This window comes from Phasianus colchicus, chromosome 3 (genome assembly GCF_987193195.1).
Source record: "Phasianus colchicus chromosome 3, bPhaCol1.hap1.1, whole genome shotgun sequence".
NCBI lineage: Eukaryota > Metazoa > Chordata > Aves > Galliformes > Phasianidae > Phasianus > Phasianus colchicus.
The window spans coordinates 94,883,332-94,910,968 of record NC_143438.1 but is presented as its reverse complement, the minus strand read 5'-3'; the positions used below and the strand labels follow the sequence as shown (position 1 = coordinate 94,910,968).

General features: G+C 48.2%; 1 protein-coding gene across 4 annotated transcripts; it reads right to left on the bottom strand.

Annotated features, from left to right (window-relative positions):
• Window positions 1-878: 878 nt before the first annotated feature.
• PUF60 (poly(U) binding splicing factor 60) lies at window positions 879-27,637 on the bottom strand. Of its 4 annotated transcripts, none has more exons than XM_090138238.1 (12): window positions 27,489-27,637; window positions 18,760-18,855; window positions 17,787-17,871; window positions 16,951-17,040; window positions 15,874-15,924; window positions 11,752-11,913; window positions 11,235-11,327; window positions 10,105-10,318; window positions 9,500-9,690; window positions 4,860-4,995; window positions 4,176-4,411; window positions 879-1,311 (listed from the first exon to the last, which is right to left on the bottom strand). In XM_090138238.1, the coding sequence occupies exons 1-12, from the start codon at window positions 27,620-27,622 to the stop codon at window positions 1,012-1,014; spliced, it is 1,788 nt and encodes a 595-aa protein (XP_089994364.1). In that variant the 5' UTR covers window positions 27,623-27,637; the 3' UTR covers window positions 879-1,011. The 4 variants fall into 4 exon arrangements, with proteins under 4 accessions (XP_089994364.1, XP_031462241.1, XP_031462240.1 ...); XM_031606381.2 differs by lacking the exon at window positions 17,787-17,871 and adding an exon at window positions 23,052-23,159 and having other exon boundaries at window positions 27,489-27,542; XM_031606380.2 differs by lacking the exon at window positions 17,787-17,871 and having other exon boundaries at window positions 27,489-27,632.

Genomic DNA, 27,637 nt, shown 5'->3' with positions numbered 1-27,637 from the left:
TTTGAGATCATTCTTCTGTTATTACAATTTCTACATTATTTTTTCTTCAGCTCTGTGCTGTCTCTGTAGTTTTGCACAATAAACAATACAGTACCCCCTTATATGCTTAGAGTATTTAGAATCGTTAACACAATCTAATTCTATTCTTAATTAGATAGAAAGATACTGAAATAAGTGCATTATGTTTTGAAAATACTACAAAAACTTCGGGCCCTCAAAAAAACCCAACTTTTCTTTCAGGCAAGGCACTGTTCCATATTACTGTCCGTCACACAAGGATTGGATATTTAATACAAGCACTTTACGTGGTGGAAATCAGAGTTACTCCCCCCTTCAACCCAGCTGTGATGCTGGTGGTCTGACCTGACATTCTGATTTTGGCACATTAAGGAAGAATCAGCGTGGGTAACTGACACATCAACAAAACCGAAATCTAACTGTGGATGAGGACAGATAGGATGTGAACACACCAAGAAGATCCAGCTGGTTCACTTCTGGGCTCTGCTCCATGCTGGGGCTCCTGGGAGCTGAAGCTCAACATTCAAGTCCTCAGCAGGAAGGCACCTTCCTAGCACTGCCCCAGCTCTCCTCCATTGTGACTCACATTATTTCAGCAGCACCTCTGAGCACTGCTGTATCACTGAGAGACCCCTCCCTCCTCAATCCCAATGGCCCATTTCTGAAGAAAACACAATTCCAGCCCTTGAGGCACGGCAGGATCCTGACTGGAGTGCTTTTGCAGCGACCGCAGTGTGAGGCACAAAGTGCACACAGGGCCCCTCTTCAGGCTCTGGTTCCGCTCTTGCAGGCTGATGCAGCTACACCCACCTGCCCTGGCTGATGGGTATTCGTCCCTTTAACACACACAAAAACACAAGTTAACTTTCTTGGTGCTTTTATCCAAACTACGAGTACATCACAGAGATCTGTGCCCACTTGGGAGCATTCTTTACACATGGCTAAAAAAACAGACAGGCAGAGGGGACAGGGGCCAAGTCCTTTCTGTAGAGTTCATGCTGACAGGTCGCTGTTGTCAAATCTCTCCTGGTCGTACACCTCTGCCACCACCTTTCTGCCAGCAAACCAGCGCCCGTTCAGAGCCTGGATGGCTTTGTGAGTCTCTGAGGCCATGGAGAACTCCACGAAAATCTTGACGATGATCTCAGCATCTTCCTCTTCTCCCTGCTTCTCCTGGTAGATGATGACCCTGTTTACAGCCCCAAATTTGCCACATTCTTCCGTCACTTCTCCCTCCAGGTCATCATCAATGTCCTTTGGATCCACCATGTTGCGAAGCACCATCACAGTGGACTGCAGGGAGAAGGAACAGGACAAATTAGTTAGTACACCAGATTTCCCATTGTTACGTCTTACAAATGTATTACGTGAAGGCAATAGTGTCAATAATATCCCAAATTCTTATGGAAAAATGTCTAACTTTTCTCCCCAGCTATCAGAAACACGAACAAATCTCATTCACTGCCAGCTATATTGCAGCTGGTCTCGCTAAGAAAAGCTGAGCCATCCTGGATGCTTTTTAGAATCACAAAGGTTAGAAAAGACATCCGAGATCATGCAGTCCAACCTCCTACCTATCACCGCCCAGAGGACCACGTCCCTCGTATATCTAAATGTTCACTGAACACCTCCAGGGTCGGTGACTCCCTGGGCACCTCCCTGGGCAGCCCATTGCAGCTCCTGACCACTCTTTTGGAGAAGAGGTTTTTCCAAATATCCAACTTGAATCTCCCCTGGCTCGACCTCAGGCCATTCCCTCTCATCCTATCATTATTACACGGGAGCAAAGGCCGACCCCAGCTCACCACAACCTCCCTTCAGGTCACTGTAGAGAGCAATAAAGTCACCCCCGAGCTCCTCTTCTCCACACTGAACAACCCCATTCCCTCAGCCGCTCCAATAGGATTTGTGCTCCAGACCCCTCACAGCTCTGCTGCCTTTCTCTGCGCACACTGCAGGGCCTCGGTGTCTTTCTTGCAGTGAGGGCCCAACACTGAGCACAGCACTGAGGTACGGCCTCACCAGAGCTGAGTACAGAGGGATGATCACCTCCTGCTCTGCTGGCTGCACCATTTCTGGTACAAGCCAGGGTGCCATTGGTCTTCTTGGCCAGCTGGGCACACTGCTGGCTCACAGTCAGCTGAGCGTCAGCCAGTACCCCATCTCTGAAGGGTGGGTAGCCTGAAGATCCCATTTTTTTGGGTAGCTGTTGCTATCCACTTACTTTTTTTGCTTTGATACCTCCTTCACTATTGTCACGGATTTAAAATTTTTCTTGTGTCAGAATAACATAGGAAGTTTAACCAACTATTTTCTCCCCACTAAAACTTCAGACAATGAAAAGAGTCATTTAGGTTGGAAAAAAAACTTCAAGATTATCAAAGCCCAATCATCCCAACTCTCAACAAACAGAGCACACAATATTGCTGATGCCCACAGCCCTGTTCAGTGAGCAGTATTTATCAGGCAATGGCTGACCAAGTATTTAACTACAGCGCATGACAACATATGAACCTTTCAGTGTGCCCACAACATTCCTTTGGTACATATCACGGAATCACAGAATGGTTGGGTTGGAAGGGACCTCAAGGATGAAGCTCCAACTCCCCTGCCACATGCAGGGCCACCAACCTCCTCATTTAATGCTAGACCAGGCTGCCCAGGGCCCCATCCAACCTGGCCTTGAACACCTCCAGGGATGGATGGGGCATCCACAGCCTCTCTGGGCAGCTGTTCCAGCACCTCACCGCTCTGTTTGTAAAGAATTTCCCCCAACATTCAACCTCAATCTGCCCTCTCTCATCTTCAAACCATTTCCCCTCGTCCTGCAGTTATCTACCCTTTCAAAGAGTTGATATCCCTCCATTAAGCCCTTTTCTCGTAACATTCCTCTCTGCACCACAGAACTGTGGATGTTGTAAGGGAAAACCAGAGGTCTCCAGTCCAAACCCAGCCCTCAGGAAGGGCCATGCCCATGTGGCTTCTGAGCATCTACAAGGATAGAGACTCCAACACCTCTGAGCAGCCTCTGTATGGCTCTGTGCATCAGACCCAGCTCCACCACATCCCTCCCTCCCACCACTGGCTCTGCCTGGTGTCACAGCCTGGTGGTCACAGTGATTTGGGATCAGTATAATTAAGAAACACTTGCTCCAGTTCTTTTATGCACATCTGCCCAACTGCCTCTTCAAGCCATACTCAAAACAGCAAAATCTGAAGGGTATGTCTAGGTTGAAGAATGCAAAACATCTTTGAGAATGGTGTAGTTTTAAGATTCTTTTTTGATACTACTAAAAGCTTTTTCAAGTATGCCAAATGAATTACTTGGGAAAACACCTGCCAGAGAAAAGCTACCTATTAAATCAGAAGGTTCAGGACATCTCTAATTATTTGGTCTTTGAGAAACAAAGATCACACACACAAGCTAACTCATCTGTCCTCCGTCATGAAGCCAGTGGAAGCATTATCCCTGTTTTGCATACAGAGAAGAAACATTGTCTATTTAGTGTCAAAGCTTGGGAAATCTGCATGTCTCAGTCATGCACAGAAACAAACCAGTGGTCATGCTCAAGCAAGAAACCTGATGAGATACAACACAGTCTGTGTTCCAGACCTCACAATCTACAAGCTATTTTTCTAGTGTGCAGGCCTTTTCTGCCATTCAAACTTGTTCTCTCTCCTGGTATCTTCGGTGAAATTTCATTTTATAACCACCTCATAGTTTCATTGTACAGTAAAACACTGTAGGGAAAAGGTGGACTCAATAACTCAGAACAGATTGCCTCTGTCACAGCATGCCAGTCTCACTTCCTTAATTACAAGCCAAAACAAACTACAATGGCCTTTTAATGATGCTGAGCAAACATGGTTTAATCAGAAAGACCTCCTAGCCAAGCCTTTCCTGGCCTGGTGACCGGCCAGCACTCCCAGAGAAACTCAGAGAAGTTCTCAAAGGCAGAATGAGAACCTTCACAGCAGAAAATGAGTACACAGCATCTGTAATTCCACACGAGCTAAGTTGAACACCTGTAGCAAGTGCTGCAGGAAGCCAATATCATATACAAAGCTGCAGAGCTAGCTTTGTATACCTAGCGTAAACCCAGCTGTCTAACTTGCTGACAGCTGGGAGCAACTCAGAGCAGCCATGCTGCACTCACCTCCTGTTTACGAAGCAGCTTCTGCATCACCATGTGACGGGCACTGCTGCCAGATATGCTCATGTGCTCCTGTTCACTCAGCATCTCCGGCCTCTCAGATTCCTGGAACACCTCCTCCTCTTCCTTCTCCTTCTTGACCTCCATCAGGCCCAGAGCTGGAGGACTGGCCAGGATGGGATTCACAACTCCCACCTGGGGAATGGTGACAGGAATGGGAGGGCGGGCAGGAGTAACACCTATAAGGGAACAAATTTTGTAGTACAAAGAACTGATGTTTGGCAACATTCAGATACACATCAACTGGTGTTAAGGAGGACCACAGCATCTAGATGGGCTTTATGCGCTCTACACCACCAACAACCAGGGAGGTGTAAGCCTTAATAAGCACTCAATACATTTGCCATATACTTGCCCTGAAGTGAGACTGAGTGCAAGACTCTACACGAGGTAGCAACTCTCCCAGCTTCACTCAGGGCTCACACATTCCTGCTGTGTAGCTCGTGCCCCTGCTGTATCTATTACACATCAACATAAACTCCTGCTATGCTGCACAAATTACAGATCTCAACAACGACAGGCAGGGAAGAGGATTTCAGCATTAAGTTCTCTTTAATCTTGACTCCAGCTGTGGAGAACTGTGTTTTTAACAGTTAAAGCAAGTGACACAATGAGCAACAAACACACCTGTAATGACTCCCGGTGCCTGTGCTGCCATTACAGCCTGTGGCAATGCCCCAAGTGGCTGTGCAAGAGTCAGTGCAGGGGATACAAGGCCAGGGGTGGCCAAAGTGCCAAGAACTGCAGCTCCTGCCACTGCTTCCTGCAAGAAGAAACAAGTGTTAATTCTGCATCATTAAGACATGCGTAGGGGGACCCAGATGAGACCGAGCCCTTGTCACACTTAATACCAGGTATACAGATACTGAGGATGAAAGCTCTCCAGGGCTACTACGTAAGAAAAAACTTATGCCATTTACAGGAACTGTAAACGACATCAGCAGAGGAAGATGTTTTTTTCTCTTGCAGCTCAATTTCACCCATCCCCTCAAGCTGAATCACAGAATCATAGAATGGCCTGGGTTGCAAAGGAGCACAATGCTCATCAGTTCCAACCCCCTGCTGTGTGCAGGTTGCCAACCAGCAGCCCAGAGCCACATCCAGCCTGGCCTTGGATGCCTGCAGGGATGGGGCATCCACAGCCTCCTTGGGCAACCTGTTCCACTGCCTCACCACCCTCTGGCTCAAAAACCTCCTCACATCCAACCCAAACCTCCCCTGGCTCACTTTAAAGCCATTCCCCTCGTCCCATCACCACCACCCTCACACACAGCCGTTCCCCTCCTGTTTATCCGCTCCCTCCAAGCACTGGGAGGCCACCATCAGGTCTCCCTGCAGCCTTCTCTTCTCCAAGCTAAACAAGCCCAGTTCCCTCAACCTTCCTTCAAGGTGACAGGACACCAAGGGGTTCTGGTACATGCTCTGTAAAGTGCAGGCAATTTCAGAGGAGGAATAATGTCTACTTGCTTCCACGTGCTGCTAAAGTTTTTCTTAAGAGTTAACCTTCCACCAGATAACTTGTCTGATTCAAGGAGCGGAGCAGTCAGAAGCGCTCCTGCGAGCACAAGGGCAGGGCAAGAGAGAGCATGGCCATGTTCTTTACAAAAGCTGCACACCTCCACATTGGCTTAAACCAAGCATCTCATCTCTCCAGTCATCACTTGTGAAGTGCAATCAGAGCGACTGCAGACCAATATCACAACGTAAGTTTCTGAATGAGAAAAATCATATCATTAACTTCTGCCACCACCATTTTTCTGGTGAAGTCCTATTGAATTTCATCCCTACTGATGATTGGAAACTTGCTTCAAACTTCCAGCCTTGATAATTAAAGAATTTTTTAACCACCTCCTTGCTTCCACACCTCTTTCTTCCATCTTCTCACCTTCTTTGCCTCCATATGAACTGCACTCAAGTGGTCTGATGCACTTCTCAATATTTTTCTACAGCTACTCCAGGTCATTCCCCTGTTTTCTCCCTACATATCAGTTTCCATTTTCCTGAAGAACACAATTGGAGTTATGGGATATAACGGGCACCTTATTTCCCATATTTTTTGCTGCCTTCCAGGCTATTATAGCCACTGCTTATTGATCTAGATCCTTCTCTTTCTTTCTCATGGAGATCCTGTAAGTTCTGACAGATCAGTGCAAACATTTTGGGGTTCTGGTCCTTAAACATAGTATTTATTTTGAACTCCACTGGTAAATTCAGTATGGTTCTTTCTCCAATCCTCTCTGATATTACAATTATACTCTACGTTAATTATGCTTCTCATCTGTGTTACCAGCCAATTTAATTAGCATTCTTCTCCTAATGTGCACAGTAAGATCAGTAACATTTCTGTGAACGGAGATAAATTAAGGAGAGCTTCAAAGCAACTTCACCAGGAGGGTGAAGGGTGAGCAGTTTCCAAGCAGAGCTCATTTCCACCTCTTCTCACATGGTTATGCACCTCAGAATTCATTTCAGCAGTCTCACTGCTATACGTAACAGCTTCTCAAGTGCTTATGGGTCTCCACCAGCTCCTGAATTGTTGACAGAACGTTCAGTAAACATTTCTCCTTATCAAGTGTAACAGCAGTTTTACCAAAGGAAGTTATGTCCACTTGGCAGGGATATTGTCCTAAAACATCCAGATATAAAGAGATAGCTGTTTCTTCCAGCGGTTTTTTATACCTTGAAAGCTTGTTTTCACCCTTTCCCTACCACTGGGGTCAGAGCAGAGTCTGCAGGTATCACAGAATTAGTCTTCCATGCTACATCACACAGAAGTGCCACACAAACTATTCTTCAACACACAGTAATATCCCTGACTCGATAAGACTAATTACAAAGAACCTGCACGTGACAACCTCCCACCAAGGGAGGACGCAATAATTCTGTCTGCATCGTTAGCCAGTCTGCCTTATGCTTCTAATGAAAGGGAAGAACACTTCAGTAAGCATTCAGTGCTGCACTAAGACTACCAAAACATTGACCACGCTGGTAATTAGCTGCCTCATTTCTTCTTAAATAGTGATAGAGTTTTCTTAATTTTTGCTTCAAGGTGGACCTTTTCACTGTGACTGTTACAGACAACTATCTTTGCTGCTCAGAACCACTCTCTATTCTTAATTTCTTTGAAGTATGGAGTATCTTTCTTCTTCCTTGGCTTGCATGTGAATTCCAGATAAAAGTTGCATTTCTGACTTAAAATTTCCCTCTCATGCTTGTCATTTCTTTTGCCCTGCTGAGTTCACCGATCAGCTTCCCTGCTTTCTTGGGCTGTAGCAACAGCAACGCAGGCAGAGATCCTGTCCCCAAGGCAAGGAATACAGACACGGGGGTTACTCTGAAAGGTAATCTTCCATCAGTACCTATCAATCAATTAGGAGCTTCTATTTGAAGAAAGTAAGTTTTGAGACTTGCAGGACTCTTGCACTGACATCCAATTCTGCTGAACCCACTGCATTTCCTGCTTTCTGAACAGCTGAACCATGACTAGCCAACTCTGCTATACAATCAAGGGTCCTTTCCAACAGCACTGTTCTCACGCAACTATTACTGCTTTCAAAACTGTCTGCCCATTCTCACCAATACATTCTTTTAGCCTCTACTATAACCACTTCCCTCATTATTGACATATCTACCTAGACAAAGAGTCATAGAATCATAGAACCCTTAAGAGCTGGCTCTCAACCTTCTCCTTGCCTGCTGTTACCAGCCTGCCTGTGTCACTCACTAGGATGGGACTTCCCTTTTCTGGCTGAGGCACCTGTAGAAGGTTTTCTTGTTCTTTCTGACATCCCTAGCCAAGCTCAGTTCAAGCTCAGCCTTGGCTTTCCACCCCTACACAGCCTAATGGCTTCCTTATACTCTTCCCACATACCTGTCCCCGTTTCCACTGCCTGTATGTTTTCTTACTGCTCTTCAGTTTGACCAGCAGGTCCCATGCTGGTCTCTTGCCTCCCTTTCCTGACTTGTTACACCCAGGGAAGCCTCATTACAGATCTGCCAGCTCTTGCCCTTGCCCACGATCCTTGCCCATGAAGACAGTTTCCCAGGGTGTTCTGTTGACTAACTCCTTGAAGACCTGGAATTTAGCTTTTCTAAAGTTTAGCTTCCTGAATATTACCCTTCTCCTGTCTCACATCCCTCCGAAGCGCGAACTCAACCAAAGCATGGTCACCACAGCCCTGGCAGCCTCCAATCCTGATGTCACCGATCAGTTTATTTACACTGGTGAGCAACAGGTCCGGTACTGCATCCCTCTGGGGGAGAGGAGGCTGTTCTCAGCATCCCAGGAGCCTCCTGGATTGCCAGCTGCTCTACTTTTCCAGCAGATGGCTGGGTGGCTGAAGTCCCCCCAGCAGGATGAGTGCTTGCAATTGTGACGCCTCCCATAGCTGGAGGGTTTATCATGATGGTGGTGAGACACTGGAACAGGCTGCCTAGGGATGTGGTTGATGCCCCATCCCTGGGGACTTTCAAGATGAGGCTGGATCAGGCCCTAGCAATCTGATCTAGCTGTGGTGTCCCTGTTCACTGCAAGGGAGTTGGACTAGATGGCCTTCAGAGGTCCTTTCCAACTGTCAGGATTCTGTGATTCTATGATTTAAAGAATTTCTTCTTAATATCTGGCCTACATCTACTCCCTTCCACTTTAAAGCTGTTTCTCTTCATCCTGTCACTATGCGCTCTTATAAACAGGCACTTCTCCAGCTTTTCTGTAGGCCCCTTCAGGTACTGGAAGGTGCTATAACATCTCCTTGAAGCCTTCTCTTCTCCAGGCTGAAGAGCCCCAGCTCTCTCAGCATGTCCTCATAGGGGAGGTGCTCCAGCCCTCTGATCACCTCTGCAGCCCTTCTCTGGACTCCCTCCAACAGCTCCATTTCCTTCTTGTGTTGGAGGCTCCAGAACTGGATGCAGTGCTTCAGGTGCAGTCTCACGAGAGCAGAGCAGGGGGGCAGAATTGCCTCCCTTGCCCTGCTGGTCACACTTCTCTTGATACAACTCAGGGCACAGTTGGCCTTCAGGGCTGCAAGTGCACATTGCTAGTTCATGTTGAATCTTTCATCCACCGACACACCCAAATCCTTCTCCTCAGATACTCACAAGCGTCCTGGGCAAGTTTCTACATGTGAACTCTCAGAATCAGATTGATCAAGGCCAAAAGCCTCCTCTCAAACTAGCGAGCTCAACTGGCTGGAAGAGCATGCATGCTTGTTTCTAGTAGGGGGACAATAATTATCCACTAACCTCAGTCACTCCAGCCTGTGTCTTACCTGTGCTGTGATCTTTGCTGTCGCAGCTGCAGCAGCAACAGCTGCTGCTGGAGGTAATCCCCCTGGTGTGGCAGGTGTCAGGAGAGGCATCGGAGGAGTCACAGCTTTACCAACTCGTAGATACTGACCCCCAAGGTCAAAGAGGTTCATGGAGGAAACAGCATCTTGAGAAGACTGTGCCTTCTCATATTCTGCAATGAGAAGGGGGAATATTTAACTTCTAAATTCAATACTGTCACTGCACAAATATGATTTGTGTTTGTAAAAAAAAAAAAAAACAAAAAAAACAAAAAACAAGCCAAGAACACACAAATAAAAATGACTTGAGAGCTCCAGCGAGAAGTCCCTCATTGCTTAGCCTGCTCAAGTCAGCCCTCTGATTGCAGAGGTGTTGAGAACAGTAGATGCAGCAAGACCACTTAATCCATGTAAATACTGAGCAAAAACATGAGACTACTCATTAGATTTCTAAATACAGGTGCTTATCTGCTCCAAATTTATCTCTGTCCCACAGTTTCAAGTAATTCTTGCACTGAATTAAAATTGGTGAGGACAATCCCAACAACTTTCTTTACCCCAGAGCAAATATCAGAGAGCCATTTTACCAATAAAACCATAGCCTTTGTGTTTTCCTGTTGTGGGATCTCTGGCTAGTGTGCAGGATTTAATCTTTCCGAAGGCCTCAAACACACTCTTGATGTCATCATCTGACAGGTCCTGATGTACAGAAGCCACATAGATGCGGTTGAAAGCCCGTGCCTCTTCTGCTAGTTGGTCTATAATTGGTTGTGCCTGTCCTATATTGCTCGGTCTCCCCACCTGCAGAGAACACAGCAGTCTGTGAAGCAGTCTGAAGGGCAGCAGCATGACTTGCTGAGACACACAACAGGCAAGAACTCAAACAACCACTTCCTTTTCAAACCACGTAACCCCTCATATTGTCACAATCAGCAAAGGGCAACAGCTGACTCTCAGCTCTGGGATACAACCTGCACTATGATTCCAGAAGTGTGAACAGCCTGGACTGACTGCCCTCCCTTCCACCACGCTTCCCTCAAGCTAAGCAGTTTTGTTCCCTGACCTGCAGAAGAACAACTTCCAGGAAGCAAAAACAATGCCGAAAGTAAAAGGTAATGCTTCTATGTCTTTCTTCTGAAGACTCCTAAAAGCCCTTGGAAGCAGTACACTGCAAAAATGCATCAGAGAAATGCAAGATATAAAACAAGTCACAAAGAATACTAACTTCCACCCCAAATTTTCAATCTCCAAAGTTTCACCTTTTAGAGATCATCTGTTATTGCCTGAAAATACACAGCTAAAACTACTGCTCTTTTTAGTTTGTGCTGAAGGGTGGAGTGGTACTCGAAATTCCTCACACTGTTGAGGAACAAGAGTTTGATGCTACTACCCATCACCCACAGATGCACTGTATACAAAATGCACGAAGCATCAGGGATCATCTTTGGTTTTGTCCTCAAGAAATTCTCATGATGTGTGCGTGTGTGTAACACTGCCAGCTTACAAGAACAAGTTTCTTGCTTTTATTAGCATGCTACATGGGTCTGGTAAGGGACCAATAGCCACCGTGCTTAGCGCATTGAAAATGAAGATCTGTCAGGGAACAGATTTTAGATTATCTTCCACAGAACAGTGTTACAGGAAGCATTTCTAGGCAAGAAAGTCTTTATTCACAGTAAAGAGAGCTGAGAGTTTTCAGAGCACGCCTGCTACTCACCTTTATATTCCTTCCTCCCAGCATGACAGAATTCATCTGCTCCAAGGCCAGCTGCGCAGCTTCAGGCACCTCATATTCCACAAAGGCAAACCCCTAGGACAGAAGGATGATAATGTTCAGCCCTGCCAGCTGCACCTTGTCTCAATGCCGATGCCAGCTAACATAGCCAAGACTTCCCATCTACCAGATTCTGACTATTGTGGCCTGACAAGACCTCAAAGAAAAGAACTTAGAACTGAAAACTGCATGCTGAGGTGCAGATCCAAGGCCACTTGTTCTGTTTTCAGAGCCTCTCAGCCCTAGAGACATCGCATACAGCGCTGCTAGCTGTTTAGCATCTTTTGTGGACAGCTACAGAATCCTGAACAAACTAGGTAGAGCAGGCAGCTACAAACATTTATCTCAAGTCAAAGCACTAAAGCAGCCGTCTATGAGAATAAGGGCTCCTTCTGCTCCTTGATAAATTCCATAAGGCCTTCGAGAAAAGAAACACACAACTCAAGGGCTGTTAACCAACCTTGTGCTTCATGGTAACAGAGTCCCAGGACATATCAATGCTTTTTATAGGTCCAAACGGGGCAAAGGCCTGGCGAATGGTGTCTTCTCCCAGCTCATAGTATATGGAGCCCACATAAACACGACACATGATGGCCAAGGCGCGCTGCCTCTGGGCTGCCATCTGTATTGGAAAGAAGAACTGTCTGGTTAGATCAGGGGGTGGTCATGGACGTCAGGACCTCCTCCCCTTCCTCCTTCCCTCCCAGGAGCTCTGACCCAACAGCAAGTAGCTCCTCACTGGGCTGCAGCACAGCCTGGCACACGCAGTGATAAAGAAGTATTTTCCTGCTCAATGCACAGACTGCTGGAGCGGATAAGCAGTACAGCTCACTCCCGGGGCAGTCAAATCTTTGCTGGGGTCTGCCACCGCAGGAGCCTTAACTCCAACCCCAGTGATAAGGTCTGACCCTCCCCAGCGTGATCACATCTCCAGCAACGTTTGCAGGAGGAGGAAATCACTTCATTTTAGGACAGCCTACCCCCTCCTGGCAGCAAAGGTCTCAGTTCTAGATGCTACTGCAATCCCTCCCGCTCCCTCCCTCATGGGGCAGCAAGAGATCCAGCACTGGGCACCACCTGGTCACTCCCTCCCCCCCCATCCTCCCAGACAGCAAAGGACCTGGAATTGGGAACCTCCTCCCCACCCCCTTGAGCATCACACACCTCCTCCTCCCCTCCACCCACCCCAGGCAGTATGAGATCCAGTACTAGGCACCACTTCCACCGCACATTTCAAAAGGAAAACAAAACAAAAGCTAAAGTAAAAAACAAAACAAAACAAAATAAAAAAGTTAAACGAAACTTCTTAGTTAAGTGTGTGGTGCTAGTACTTATCACTGCCTGTCGTTACTGGCTCAGATAGTGGTGCAGCCCCCCAAGGCTCCGCCCTTATCAGTTTCGGTGCAGAGAAGGTCTCTGTGCTATTTTCTCCTAAGTATGCCTGAAAACCTGTTTACAAGACAAATCCAGACATTTCTTAAAGCAGGTATCCAATAAAGCAGTATCCTTCAATTATTTTTCACCCATATTGCAATGCTAGAATTGCTAATACCAATTAACATTATTTTAGGAAGATACTGCCTACTAAAGTCACAGGTTTGGCCAGCATGTCCTATGAGCACGTCTTGGGACCAAGGCAGAAGGGAAGTCTCTGTAGAGGCAGCTCCCTACAACCAGCAAGACTGAGTTAGTGTGTTGGAGGTGTGCACAGGGCTGTGCTGCTGTTCTACGTGGAACAGATGGGACAAACGTAGGGCAGGGAGGCTCACAGGCTGTAGCAGAGCAGGCAGCATTAAGCTTGATGCCTCTCCCTTCCCAGAACCACAATTCCTGGCACAAAGGTGGGCAGTGCTGGACAACCACGTCACCCCCACCACTGCTGGTGAAGGGGTCTGCAATCGAGGCCTTTATGAGTGACCCACTTTCAGAATGCTGTAACAAGCATGAGCACAATAGCTCTGACGTGTCTGGGGTTGCCACAGCTCGCATGGCAGAACAGAAGGGCAGTGTTCCATCTTTGACAATCATGGGACTGTAGACATGAACTGTACCTGAAGGAATTCTTCTCCCTGACCATAGGAGGACACAAACGGTGAAGGTTCAACTCCTATTTGCACAAAACAGGGATACTATAAACAGGAACGGTTCTCACCCCATACTGCTGCTCCTGAAGCGATATTAAACTTGCCTCTTGATTGGGTTTAAGTATTTCACACAATTAAAAACCAGCTGTTTGTCAACAGCTCGGCAGTGCTGTGACTGGGAGGACCAGGGCACAAGCACGAGAGCTGACGTGTTGTCTCCCAGGTTCTCCACCACCTTCCCAGCTTTGGTGCATGAAAACCAGTGACCAGCAGACCCTCAGTCTGTGCGCTGCATCCATTTATCGGTGCAGAGCCACCACCATTCTAACCCCGTGCCTGAGCAAAGTGCCTCACCCACGCTGACACAGACTGTGAGACAAATTTAGAGTGCTCTTGGACAAGATACTGCAGCCCTGCACCAGGCAGAGGCAAACCCCACCTTCTGAAGACTATGTTTAAAATTCATGAGCTCCCTTCTTTTCAGTTATCAGTGCAACAGTGGCAAGAAACGTGGCCTTTGCCTTCTCCCACAGCAGCAACCTTTAGAAGAGGATATCCACATCTTACACTGCTGCACAGATTCTGAAATAGGTGGGGCCACATTAGGGCTGTTACATCTGGAGCACACTGGAAAACCGGACTGACAAAGGCAGAATTTTAGATAGACCATCATGACTACAGGCACACGTAAATCACTGACATGGTTCAGCAGCACCAATTTGGGGCAATGATGTAATGTACACCTGTGTGTCTGTGAAACTCACGGACAGAAATGCACTGGCTTTCACTAACTACATCAAGTTGTTTTTGCTGGCCACTGATCCTCTTACTCCATCTCCAAACAGAGCTTAAGGTACCTGCAACCCTCATCACACGGGCAACAGTTAATATTTTTATCAGCGTAACGTTGTTAAGTGTTTATGAAGGTGATTTTAAGGAGAAGCCAAAACATCACCTTGGAATGCTGCTTTTAAAGCAGGAGGTGATGCAAAGTCATCACCACCAGCCTCAGTTTTAACACAACAACGCCAGGAAATTGTGCTCATCTTGCTGATGCAAAATTGGAATCTCGAGCTGTAATACTTGGAGGATTAAGCAGACAGGAAGCTTTAATGACAGGCACTAGGATATCCCAATGGGAAGCTCAGGCTGCACTTCCTTCACATAGGAAATGAGGAATCTCGCCAACGGGACGCGTTGGACGCAGCCAGTCTGCACTTCCTACGTTCCTGATGGGCAGCTGCTGAGTAAAGCACACCCAAACTGCACTGAGCTGTAGCACAGCACAGTGATTCAGAGCAGGCTCCTGCCTCCAGGTTCTGCCCCATCAGCAGCACTCTCCAACTGCCCACAGTCTGAGGGAAAGGATTCAAAATACCAACTATGTCCCTGAGCCTAATGAGAAATCAATCATTTCCTGTTATGCCATCGGTACATACTTTTCATCTATTGCCCATCTATTAACAAGCTATAAAATTTAACAAAAATTGGTGGGGTTAAAGCTGTAATTCAGCATCTACATTAACTGGTAAAGGGCACAAGGGTTCAGAAACCACCTGTGCAGAACTCACATTGAGATACCTGCTCCTGTTCCATTCCACACATCCATCAGTTTTATCTTGGCTGTCCTGCTGACACGCTACCTAGCGTGACAGCATTACAGGAGGGAAAACAGGCAGTTTTATTTTATACTTTGGAGGACAGGCCACCAGATGCATTTTACACCAAACAGAAACATTATATTCCAACAAGATGGAAAATACTTGCAAATGAACCTTTGCATGCAGAATGGAGCTTATTGGACACTTTCTGCAGTGGCCATTGTCCAACATGTCTAGGAAAAAGGAGGGGGTGGATAATGCCAGGTAATCAGAGTCATCGAGTTCTTTGTCATAGCTCATTAAAAACTGCAGCACTAAAGAGACACAGGTTAGCTGAGCAGCTCTGTGGTTCTGTCACTTCCATCACGCTTTCACTTGACTTGAAACATACCGTATTCACCTAGTCTGGACATTTGTACAGTAAGAACAGTCTTACACCTTGGCTACAGTATGTTCTGCAAGCCTGCAGTGCCCCAGCCTTCCCCAGCACTGCGGCTGCCAGGCTTCTGCTGCTGTCAGTTTGCTTCATTAAGAAATTGCCCATTTGTGAGTTACCTTGGCAGTTAGTTTTAGGTCAGGACCTCAGAACTGCAGCGTCCCTAGAAATGCAGCTCCCACAATTTCACAGGTGTGTTCAGTACTGTTCGAAATCTAAAGCTGTCTTTGCCAACTGACTCCAGGGCCCCGACTGCCCGTGTCCCAGCAGACTGCACTCAGCCCACAGGGTCTTCCTCTGGGGAGTTTACACTTTGCCTCTGCTTGCTGTGCTTGTCCATAACAGGTGGGTAAGTGGGAGGGTTGTGCTGGGTTGAATTAAGAGCATTGTATCACCGCTACATACTTCCCCATTCTAGTCCCTGACTAAGTGCCCAAGAAGAAGTGAATATGTCTATTGACCGATTGTAAAGGTGAGAGAGGATCTCCAAAGCCCATTGTCACTGCTGCCATCTGAAAGACAGTAAAGACAGAGTTCAGTCTGTTGGAGCTGAGCATACTACGGCTGTTTGTACAAACTCAAGCAGAGCGGCGGCACAGGGAACCTGTGAGAGAGGCCTCTCCTTCCTCGCCCCTCACTGCCTGGTCCCAAGGACTGTCCAGCGCTGGGACCCTGCAGATTCCAGGCCACCAGGTCAGGGTGGAGTTGTGCTGCTGCCACTGCCTCAGGAAGCAGGGTCTTCTCCCAGGGGGGACTCAAGGCAATAGTAACCTCTGCAACCACTGTCGTTGATTCACCCCCAGCATTTAAAAAGAAGCCCCTCAAACTAGAGCGGCCACTCAGAAACACGCACGGCCCTGACAGGCCGGAGCTGCCTAATGTGGCAAGCACATCCACAGTGACACTTCATTAAACACATCCAGACCCCGGAACCATTATTTTGGGCTTCCCAACTGAATAGAAAACAGTGAGATGTGTTGAAATCTCCAGCAGAAGGGAGATGTAAATGGCAGTTCAATTGCAATCCTTTCCCAGGATGTAAGCATTGCAGCCTAAATTTCAGGAACAGCCAATGACTTCCCAGCAGGGCCGGCAAGGGCTGAAGGGGAACAAAATGGGGCAGCACTGTCAACAACAGAGGAGAGAGAGCACCCTCCCCTGAAGTGGGAAAGATGGTGAAAGGATACTGATCTCAGTAACCCCAGACACCACCTTACACATAAGCTGAAGGGGAAACCCACAGCTAATTCTTTAGCTTCTGGTGTTTTAAGAAGTGTTTGGCCAACTAACAGGAGAGAAACTCTTTTAACAATTTTCTCTTTGAATACATGAAACTGGGGGGGGCAATTTGTACAGGTGAGCAAAGGGCATTTCTTTAGAGGGCTGAAGGCAGTATACTTCGATTTCACTGTGGAAATAGAAGTGCTTGTACCTGGCTCCGGGCATGCCTCAGGGCTGTGCTCTGCTTCTAAGTGTAAAAAGAACTCCACCTTGTTGGGGAGAGTAAGACAGAAAGAGCATCTGGGAAGGCCTCTCACCTGCAGGTTGGTTAGCTGTTGTTGCTGGTGGGCGATGGTTTGCTTCACCAGCACACTCTTGATACTCTGCTCCATCGCATACTTCTTTGCCTACGAGGAAATACAAGGCTCTGTAATCACAAAGCAATACCACAGAACACAGAATGACATTTGACTTCACACCATCGCTCCCCAGAACCACACAACTGGCTGCCAATGGTGCTTTCTGGTGCTCCAGCCCTAAGCACTACGGCACGGTACATTAGGCAGCAGCCAGCAGCTCACTAACGTCTCGGTCTGCATCTCGGAGTTGCAAGCCCTGAAATACAGCACAATGCTTGAGCAGAGGGTTGGATGGACTCGATCTGCAGCAGGCGCAATGTTAGGAAAGCAGCATGCACTACACACTCAGTATTTCCCCTCTTCCTCCCTCTGTCCCTCAGATCCCACCGCAGCACCTTACCTGCCGGGATGAGGGCAGCACAGATAGCCTCCTTCAAATCCTTTCCACTCAGAACATCTGGACAAAGAGGTTCTACAGAAGGGAAAGGGGCTCCTAATGCCCACGCCCAGTTTCTTGGCTAAGCACTACCCCTCCCTTGCCTCATTGCATCTGTCCTCTTCTGACTTGAAGGACCCACTGCTCACGCTCACTGAAATGCTCCAGCATTCCAGTTTCTAGCCTATGGACACAAAGCTGATTCATCTCTTTTATTCAGTCTTCTAGAGATTTGACAAAGCCCAAGCGTTACACCCAGCGGTGTTAGAATGGTGGCTTTTTGTCAAAGGAAACCTAACACCCACAGATGTGCCTGTGCCCACGGGACAAACACTTTCAGCCAAAACCCCTCAGGCACCTGCTGTCCGTGGCTGTACGTGTTTGGGAGGTGCCAGGGAACAGTAGGCTCTAAACCGTGGATTTGAGACGTGTGCTTCGGAAACCTGGAAATGGACAAGGGGAGGATGTACATCTGTCAGCTACGGAGAAGCCAGAGGAAACGAGGCCGTCTCACACTGTGAGCCAAACACATACACAAGCAGCTTCAGCACAACGGGAACATTCACATGAAGCCTACCCACAACAACGCTAGGCTCACCTCACCAGGATGCAGAAGGTGCCTACCCCACAGCTCCCACATCCCCTGGTTTGGTTCTCTTTCTCCTCTTTTCCCAGTTTTGCTCTCAGCAGCAAAGTGGGCCACAAGTCAGCTGTAAGCTCCCCACCAGCTGCACAAAGCGGTACCAGAAACAGAGCTGGACTGAAGTTTCAGCTACATTAAGGCTCGAGTGGGATTGCAAATTGCTGCGTGCTACTGGGTCTCCTTATGAGAAAGGAGGGTAAGGGGACAACAGATGTTTTGTGATGCGTTCTTGTGTGGATGAAATGAGATAGCTGGAGCATATCAGAATCCTACTGCTTGTGGTGTAAGGCTGCTCCTCACAGGAACTCAGTGGCAGTTATATATTGTCTCAGAATTACAGTGTGATCTACTTATGATTCAGATTTATAAAAAAAAAAATTACAGCTCCTACCCCAGTGGTAATTCCATGATGTGCTCTCCAAAAATCATCTTTAAACTGCAAGCTAAACCAAGCAATCCTTGGGCACAACGCTGAAGGTGCGAATCCACAGGGAGCACACGCATTACCCCTGCACATTGCTGGCAGGTGAGTTCTGCTCTTGTAATATCAACAATAAAGGTGTGTTTCAAAACACAGCAAAAAAATAGCAACCACCAAGCAAATAAAACTAAACCAAAAAAGTAAAACCAAACGAAGATAAAAGAAGAGTGATTAAGTGTGAGACAGAGTGACGTGGGGTATACTCACCTTCTGGAGGGCCTCCTGCTGCTCTGGTGTGAGGGGGGGAAGCCCCAGTTTGGCTGCTGTGCTTTGACCATTTTCCATCTTAATGGACTCTGTACCCTAAGGAAATAGAAAAGCACTCATGGAAAAGCTGTTCTGACAAAACCATGCAGATTAAGTATTTCCAGAATCCCAATATGTCAGCATTGGCTAAAAAGCCTTCCCAAATCTGCTGGTATGTCATGCAAACCTGTTCTCAAACGCTATGTCCCCTTCCCACGGAGCACTATCCAACCACTGTACAAAGTGACAAACAACTTGGCAGCTCAATCTGAAGAGTTCCCCAACCATCACGTTTTCAACAAAGAAAAATTAAATAACTTCCAGCCTTCACTTACACCATCTCCATTCCATCCCCCAACAGTTCCACTCCACCAAACATCATCACCCATTCTCTCCATTACTCCCTGCACCGGTTTGTTACCCTCAGTTTCTCACATTCTCTTTTTCAATCTTCTCTCAGTTCTCCAAATTAAAACACTGCTGTAGGTCCCGAGTCACACCACCACCATTCTCATCCCTGGTACAATGCACGTTACCTGCACGTGCAAAATCACAAACCCAACACAGGAATGAAAGGAGCTGCTGGGCTCCTGAACTAACATCTCATGGTTTCACTGATGTATGAAATCCTTCTTTGGGTTTAATGTATCCTACTGCCTTCATGCTTGTGTTTTATACCAAGATTTCTTCCTGTGACGTAACTGATTATCCCCACCGTGTAGGTAACACTTCTCTAAGGCACATGCATTGCAACAGCTCACGCCTGCCTGCTAAGCATCCACCAACTCATATTCTTAACATGTGCTCTGGCATCCCAGTCCCCATCACATCACTGCCAGTCACAGTAAGGCTCATCTCTGGAATCCTTTTAGTGGGCATCTCAGTTCTCCAGTTAAAAACAAATGAAAGAATATGTCAGAACTCTCCAACAAGAATGGGGAGGAGAAAAAGAAAAAGAAACAGACCCGCTCAGGTTCATTAGTAAAACAAGAGCAGCTCTCCTGGCACTGCAGCAAAGCCATTACATGGGAAAAACCAACAGTATAAAAGTAACCAGCAGCTTAGCAGCAGTACTGCCATTCCTTCTGCTCATCTGGTTCCCATCCATTCAAACAGAGCACTGACTGACAGTGAAGAGTTTCCCTGCAGGCACAAACACTGCTGACAGACCAGCGGTCCTCCTCACAAAAAGGATCTCACTGATACATCGAGCTCTTACAGCCCTGATCCCAAAACAGAGACCAGCAAAGAGCTGCTTCTTGGGATCACTCGACGCCTTGGAGAGGAAAACCCATTCTGCTAAAAGCAAGAGATCTGCATCACATCTGCACGCAAACTCTGCACTTTATTGCATTCTCTTTATCCCACCACAAGCAAAGGCAGCATGCACTGCTAGCAGGCTGCTGCTGCAGCTCCCTGCAAGGCACAGGGCTGCGTTACACCCAGCACCAGCACTGGGGTTCAGGCACTGCACACACACGTCCCCCTAAGGAGCCACACACACTGCAAGAACGCTCCAATACTTTAACCAGACAAATTCCTTCCACAGCAGTGATGGACAGCACCTCAACACTAATGCAGCTCCAGTACATTCGTGTTATTCTCAATGCAGGGTAATAATTTGATTTTGAAATTGCCATGGAAATAACAGAGGTTGCCAAGTTCAAGAGGTGAACAGCAGAGAGAAGGGAAATGCCACATATCTGTGTTCTCAGCAGACACCCTAAGGTACAGAGCCAACACAACCATCCTCAAGCCTACCCACTGAAAAGGGTGGAAGAAGGACCCTTCAGCTCAGGGCCTCCTCTGCAGCCTACAGAACTGCAAGCTCCACATGCACCAACAGAAGCTCAGATGCAGCAATCCTTAATATCAGTGCCACCAAGTGCCTCCCCTGAGGACACACCTGATCCATTCACAGCCAGCACAGAGCTCTGCACCAACAGCTGGCGCTGCCCCAGGACTGCAGCTCCCTTCCCTGGAGGCAGCGCTGCCACTGATCCTCCCACCAGCAAACCTGGGGGAAAGCAATGCTAATCGGTGCTCAGCCAGCTCATTAACCAGCTTCTTGTTTTCAATCTGGGCATAAAGTGGGATGGCATTCCTTCTAAGACGACAGACTTCCTAGAGGTGTCTGTGCCCCATACCTGTCGGTGTTTAAAACACATCTGGATAATGCTCTCACTGATGCTCTGACTTCAGGCAGTCTGACAGCCAGACCCACCCACTGCTGTAGGCCTCACTATGGGGACTATTCCTACCTGACAGCCACCAGAGCACCTTACTGGATTAGATTCCTTACAATGAGGCAAACAGTGCTCATTTTCCCAAAAGAATTCTGTTCATTCCTTGTGCAGACCTGATCTGACTTCCATTCACATGGATGTAGAATCATAGAACCACAAGGTCAGAAAGGACCTACAATATCATCTAATCCAACCGTCCTCCTGTCACCATCTAAGCTTATAAACCGTATCTCATAGCACCCCATGCAGATGCCTCCTGAACACGGTGACTCCACCCCTTCCCTGGGCATTCCAGCACCTGACCACACTTTGAGAGAAGCTGTTTTTCCTTATATCTAATCTAAATCTCCCCTGGCACAACTTGTGGCCATAACCTGGGGTCCTATTTGTTGCTTGGGAGAAGAGGAAAGATACCGTGCCATGGCAGAAACTGCCTTCCTACAGAATCAGAGGAAGAAGTGAGAACGGACCACAGCATTGCAGTCGCACAGCTGCAGCTATCCATCCCACACCAGGACTGCATCCTTGGCCTGAAGCCACACATCTGCACCTGCTCTGCTGCTCCTATCAGCTCTGTCTGCACCATCCATTAAAGCAGAACTCAGCTCCTCTCCCAAACAACTTAAAATCCTAGACTGAACAAATACCCCATCTGTCCAGCTGCAGGGAGGTATCAGGCTGAATGGACCTCCCATGCAAAGTTGCACCAGTATAAAAATTACCACAGGGCAAACCTAAGATAAGAACAGAATGCATGAATGTAAGCCCATCCTTCACCCACTGAAAGGTTCCTCCCAGTTCAGTCCGCCTGCCCCAGTGTACCACCGAGGTCTGCATGCTGCCTCCCAGCAGGTCACAGCACAGCTGCTGCTCTGCAGGGCAGGAGGGCAGGGAGCTGCCTACCAGGACAGCAAATGGAGTTGCAGGGTGAGCTCACTGACATCCAGAGATGTCCTAAATCATTCATAGCCTATTCCATAGCAAATCCTGACTGTGCATCAGTCTCGAGCTTACCCTAAGGAGGCTATGAGCATTTTCTGGCATAACAAACACTAAGCAGATGTTAAATCACAGAATCCTTGAATGGCCTGGGTTGCAAAGGAGCACAATGCTCATCAGTTCCAACCCCCTGCTGTGTGCAGGTCGCCAACCAGCAGCCCAGGCTGCCCAGAGCCACATCCAGCCTGGCCTCAAATGCCTGCAGGGATGGGGCATCCACAGCCTCCTTGGACAACCTGTTCCAGTGCCTCACCACCCTCTGGATGAAAACCTTCCTCCTCACAGCCAACCTAAATCTCCCCTGGCTCACTTTAAAGCCATTCCCCTTGTCCCATCACCATCCACCATCCACCCTCACAAACAGTCCTTCCCCTCCTGTTTATACACTCCCTTCAAGTACTGGAAGGAAATAAACCATGCTAACATAAATACCCACTGCACAAGCACTGGAACACAACATTCTAGAGTTGCAATTGCTTCACTGGACCCCATGGACCGCAGTTCACAACTCCATTAAACATCACACAGGGACCTGAGGTGAATTAGAAAGCGCAAAAAGAAAAGCTGACACACAAATAAGAACAGTGGCAGTTGGAACCACTGCAGCCTTCAAATTGGGAAGCTCAAGAGCACACTGCTGATCAGAAGGAAGCACTGCACAGCCCACACTAAAACTGAGAACAGGAAGCAATCAGCAAAGCCATACAGCAACAGTGATCTGTGCAGTGCAGGAAGGCTACGCCATCTCCAGGATTAATTGTGACCATGAAACACTGAAAAAAAGCCAATGTGCTTCCCAAGTGTGTGAGGGTAACAGCACTACCAAGAAAAGGTGGAGCTGTCAGGCAGCAGTGGGACAGCAGCTCTGGAAAAGCAGGCTGTGCTTCACACCACGCTCCTTGCAAACTGCCTCATTCCAACAGCAGAGAGCAACAGGAATGTGTGTCACGCTGCCAGCAGGAGGGAGAATGCGAGCTGCCTTTACAGAGAGAGAAACACAAACTATACCTGGTGCTACGGACACTGCTTCTGAGCGCTGCGAGGCCCTTTGAGTGGTTTGAACTCCAAGAGTTCAGGCACATCCCTTGGAAATCTATTACAGGGCTGAGAACTTCTCTGAAGTACAAACACACACAAGAGAAAAAAAATACAGAGGCTTGTTTATTTTAGGAACCATAACAAGTGAGCAACACAGGAGATTAAATAAGGTAGGAGTGGAAAAACTACTGATGATACTTGAGGAGTAACTAACCAGCAAGAAGCTTCATCTAATAGTCATCCTTCCAACAGCACTGCCAGGTGTGCTGCACAGAGAAGGGGCAGGCATTTAAACCTTCTGAAACACGGCATCTTTCTAGCATCCTGGAGTGCTTGAATAACCACACATTTGTGTGAGCAACACCTCTTTCATAGAAGTGAAAAAGGAAATTCTGCAACATATTTCACTGATGCTATCTGGCAGCATACTCAATTCCCCCAGAGCTCTAAATTCAATACAAGTCCAACTTCTGAAAATATGGGAAGTCTTAAAAACACGCACAAACAAATGGATCATGCTCCCCTGACACAGTTCTTGCGGTGCTTTGTAAACTACACTCAGCTGCATCAGAACTGAGATTCAAACCAACACCATTCTGGATAGAATCACAGAACTGCCCAGGTTGGAAAAGACCTCAAAGATCACCAGGTCCAACCACAGCCCAACCATCCGACCCCAACCCTAACAGCCCTCTGCTAAACCACGGCCCTGAGCACCACATCCAGACGGCTGTTAAACACATCCAGGGATGCTGACCCAACCACCTCCCTGGGCAGCCACTGCACTGCTCAGCAGCCCTTTCTTAGAGAAGTTCCTCCGGAGATCCAACCTGAACCTCCCCTGCCACAACTCCAGGCCATTGCCCCTCGTCCCGTCACCTGTCACCAGTGAGCAGAGAGCAGCCCCGCTCTGCTGCAATCCCCTTTCAGACGCTGGAAGGGAGCGACAAGGTCTGCCCTCAGCCTCCTCTTCCCCACCCTGAACAGCCCCAGTTCTTTCGCTCTCTCCTCAGAGGCCATATTCTCCAAGCCCTTCCTCAGCCTCGCTGCCCTTCTCTGGTCCTGCTGCAGCACCTCCATGTCCTTTCTGTGCTCGGGTGCCCAAAACTGAACCCAGCACTCGAGGTGAGGCCTCACAGTGCCGAGTGCAGGGCAGGACGACTTCCAGAACTACTCACTACACACTGCCCTCCTGTCCATCATCTCAGTCCCTTGGGGAAAAGTCACTGATTGCCCAACGAAGTGTCAGTATGTCAGCCACAAAGCACAGCACCTGGGAGGGAGCGCTGTGGACAGAGGACAAAGCCAGGGGTGCACCTAGAGGTACTGCACTAAGGCAGCATTTGCAATGAAATGACATCTAGAGCCAATACTCCAAGCTGCAATGCGCACTGGCATTTCCACAGCCCTGCTCTAACAGCAAAGATCTGAATGGTTATGAGTGCACCTGCAGCTGTCCAGGCCCTAAAGAAAGGAAAAGATGCCATAACAGAATTACAGACACGATGCCATGTCACCTGTCTGCCTGTCCTGCAAACAGAGACACATGGCCTACAGTAACAGCAGGGGATAAAGGGATCCTAAGGAAGTGCTGAGAAATAAATGCAGATGGAGAAGAAGAAACAGCAGAACTACCCTAGGTAAACAATAGTAACATTCTGAGTAAGGAAATGCCCTAACACAGAGCCTTGGTGTTAACTGACTGCTTGTGGCATTCAGCAAGTTAGAGCTGTGAAACCATCTCAGTACACAGCCTGCTTCTACGTGAAGTTCAGGTCTGGGAAATAAGGATCCTTTTTCTCAGTGACACAGAGATCAGGAAAAGAACAAATTGGGGAAGGTGGGATGGAAGACACCAGATGAAGAAGGGGTGAATCCCATCTTGTCTGCTAAAATGGTGTCATATGTTTACATATAAAACGTATTCAACAATGTAAACTGGTGGACTCAATACCTGGTAAATCTGTGGCACCAGGTAAGCATGCAATGAACATGAAAGTGATCAAACATTGTGCAGCTTTCACAGGATTTATAAGACCCAATTCAATCTCCTTAAAAGATGCATTGCTTTTGACAAAGGAACATCCTCTCCTTTCCATTTTTTTACTGTTTTCCCAATTAACTGCTTCCAGTACAACAGCAGAGCCCATACTGGACATCTCCATTCAGAAAGTTAGCTGAGAGTAAAACCTATGTTTGCCAAACCCCAGAGCTCTGTTTGTCTTCACTGAACTCATTTTGCCCTTCACTCTCCAACTTTTCCAGCCAGCCACCACAATCTCAATTATCCCTGAGCAGAAAAGCACTACAGCTGCACTGAGAGAAGCAGTTTGTGCAGCAGCACTGAAGCGACTCCAGGCACATCAGAGCAGCCTGCTTCCCTTCCAGCACAGAGGGAAGACTAAAGCAGCGAGAGGCAGCGACACTGACCTTGGAAGGAAAGGTGCCAGTGATCACACACAGCATGACTGATGGCTGGGATGTTCAATTCAGTCTGTATCTTAAGGGCTATAAACAAGTGTGGGTCAGTAAAAACATGCAGTGCCTCCAATCGCAATGAATTAACACCATACTGGATGGTCAGATCCAGCTGTTTTCAGGAAGATCAGAACAAAACTCACATAAAAACCACACAGACCGTTAAGAATCCCTTCATACCACATCCACACCCCCGAGACCTGCATGGATGGGGCCTCCATCACCCCCCTGGGCAGCCTGCTGCAACTCATGACCACTCTGAGAAGAAATTCATACACTCATTCCTTATCTTCCATCCCTGTCACATGCTGAGGTGCTCCCTTCAGTTCCAGGACTGCTGCTGCCAATTTCTAGTGTTCACCTACACACCAAAGCTACCTCCCAGCTGCTGCTGCCATGGATAGCCATTACAGGAACCTAAATTAAATTTAAGTCCATAGAGCCAATGATAACTCTTGGTTAACACCAGGTTCATTAAAGCCTGCTTGGGCTCCATGCAATGCTTTGTCTGTGACAGGATTACAGCTCTCTGAGTGGGAACACTCACATTAAGCTGACACTGTGAGCTGCACAGAATCACAGAACGATTGGATTGGAAGGGACCTCAAGGATCACGAAGCTCCAACCCCCCACCACAGGCAGGGCCACCAACCTCCACATTTCACAGCAGCCCAGGGCCCCATCCAACCTGGCCCTGAACACCTCCAGGGATGGACGGGGCACCCACAGCCTCTCTGGGCAGCTGTTCCAGCACCTCACCGCTCTCACAGCAAACAACTTCCCCCTCACATCCATCTGAAATCCGCCCTCCCTCAGCTTCAAACCATTCCCTTGTCCCGCTGTCATCTCCCCCTCCCAAGAGCTGACTCCCCTCCCGTCTTGTGTGGGTTCAAGGGTAACAGCTATGGAGTCAGTTCTGTTCAGAACAAAAATCCAACATCTTAATGAAAACGATGGCAGGGTCAGGAAGCAGAAAACACAAAAACATAATGAAGCATCCCGCTGTGCTACACCAGTGGTCCATGCAAAGCTGTGAGCATCAGATGGTGCCTGGGGGGGCACATCAGCATGGCCACCCTTTGGTAGCTCCCCAGCATCCAGTTTTCACACCACAGGCTCCCCCAGCAGTGTGACACAGCAGAGGTTTCATGTTTCCGTTTCACACAATTCTATTTACAATTCTGTATTTTGAAAAAAAACAAAAAAAAAAAAACAAAAAAAAAAAAACAAACCAACGACAAGAACAAAACAAATTAGTCCAAGAAAGGCTGAACAGCACCCGAATGAAGCACTTAACTTCCAAAATTTGAGACTTCACTCGCACAGAAAACAAACAAGCCTCTGAAATGAGACTTCTGGCTTCACACAGCATCAGCAGCTCCTTGAGAAGAAATCTACTGAACCATCTGAAAACACGATGGACTCCTACAAAACGGGTACGGCTGGGATCCCTTCACGAGCAGATAAACTGACAGCAAACACAAAAACACCCAACGCCTCAGGCGTGCAAAGCCCTTCCATCAGAGCTGAAACCACCAGCCCAACCTCGGGGCCATACGCCACGAGGCCTCAGGGCAGAACACATTCTAAAATACGCTAAAATCCTCTGACGACAACAGCGAGAACTTACTTCCCGAACGAACCTGCGGGCACCAGGCGCGACGTGCCGGTCTGCAGAGCCGCAGCCCCGGCCCCGACCCAGCGCGGGGCGAGCAGAGCCGCAGCCCCGGCCAGCAGCGCCGGGACAGGCCGCAGCCCCGGCCCCGACCCAGCGCGGGGCGAGCAGAGGGCCCCGAGCAGCAGCCGGGCCTCGGGGAGCCGCGGGACGGCCCGAAGGAAGCTGAGCCAAGCCGGACCGAGGCGAGGCGAGCCGCCCGCCCGATCCAGCCCAGGCCGCACGGAGCAGAGCCGGCTCGCGCTGCGACTCACCAAGGAGATGGTCGTTGTGGCCGCCATCTTGTCCACCCCGTCGGCGATCGGCACGGAACTCTCGCGAGAACCTTCAGGGGCGCGCAGAAGGGTAACTTTCGCGAGAGCTCCTGTAGAAAGACTCGGGGGAACATCTCGCGAGAATTCGC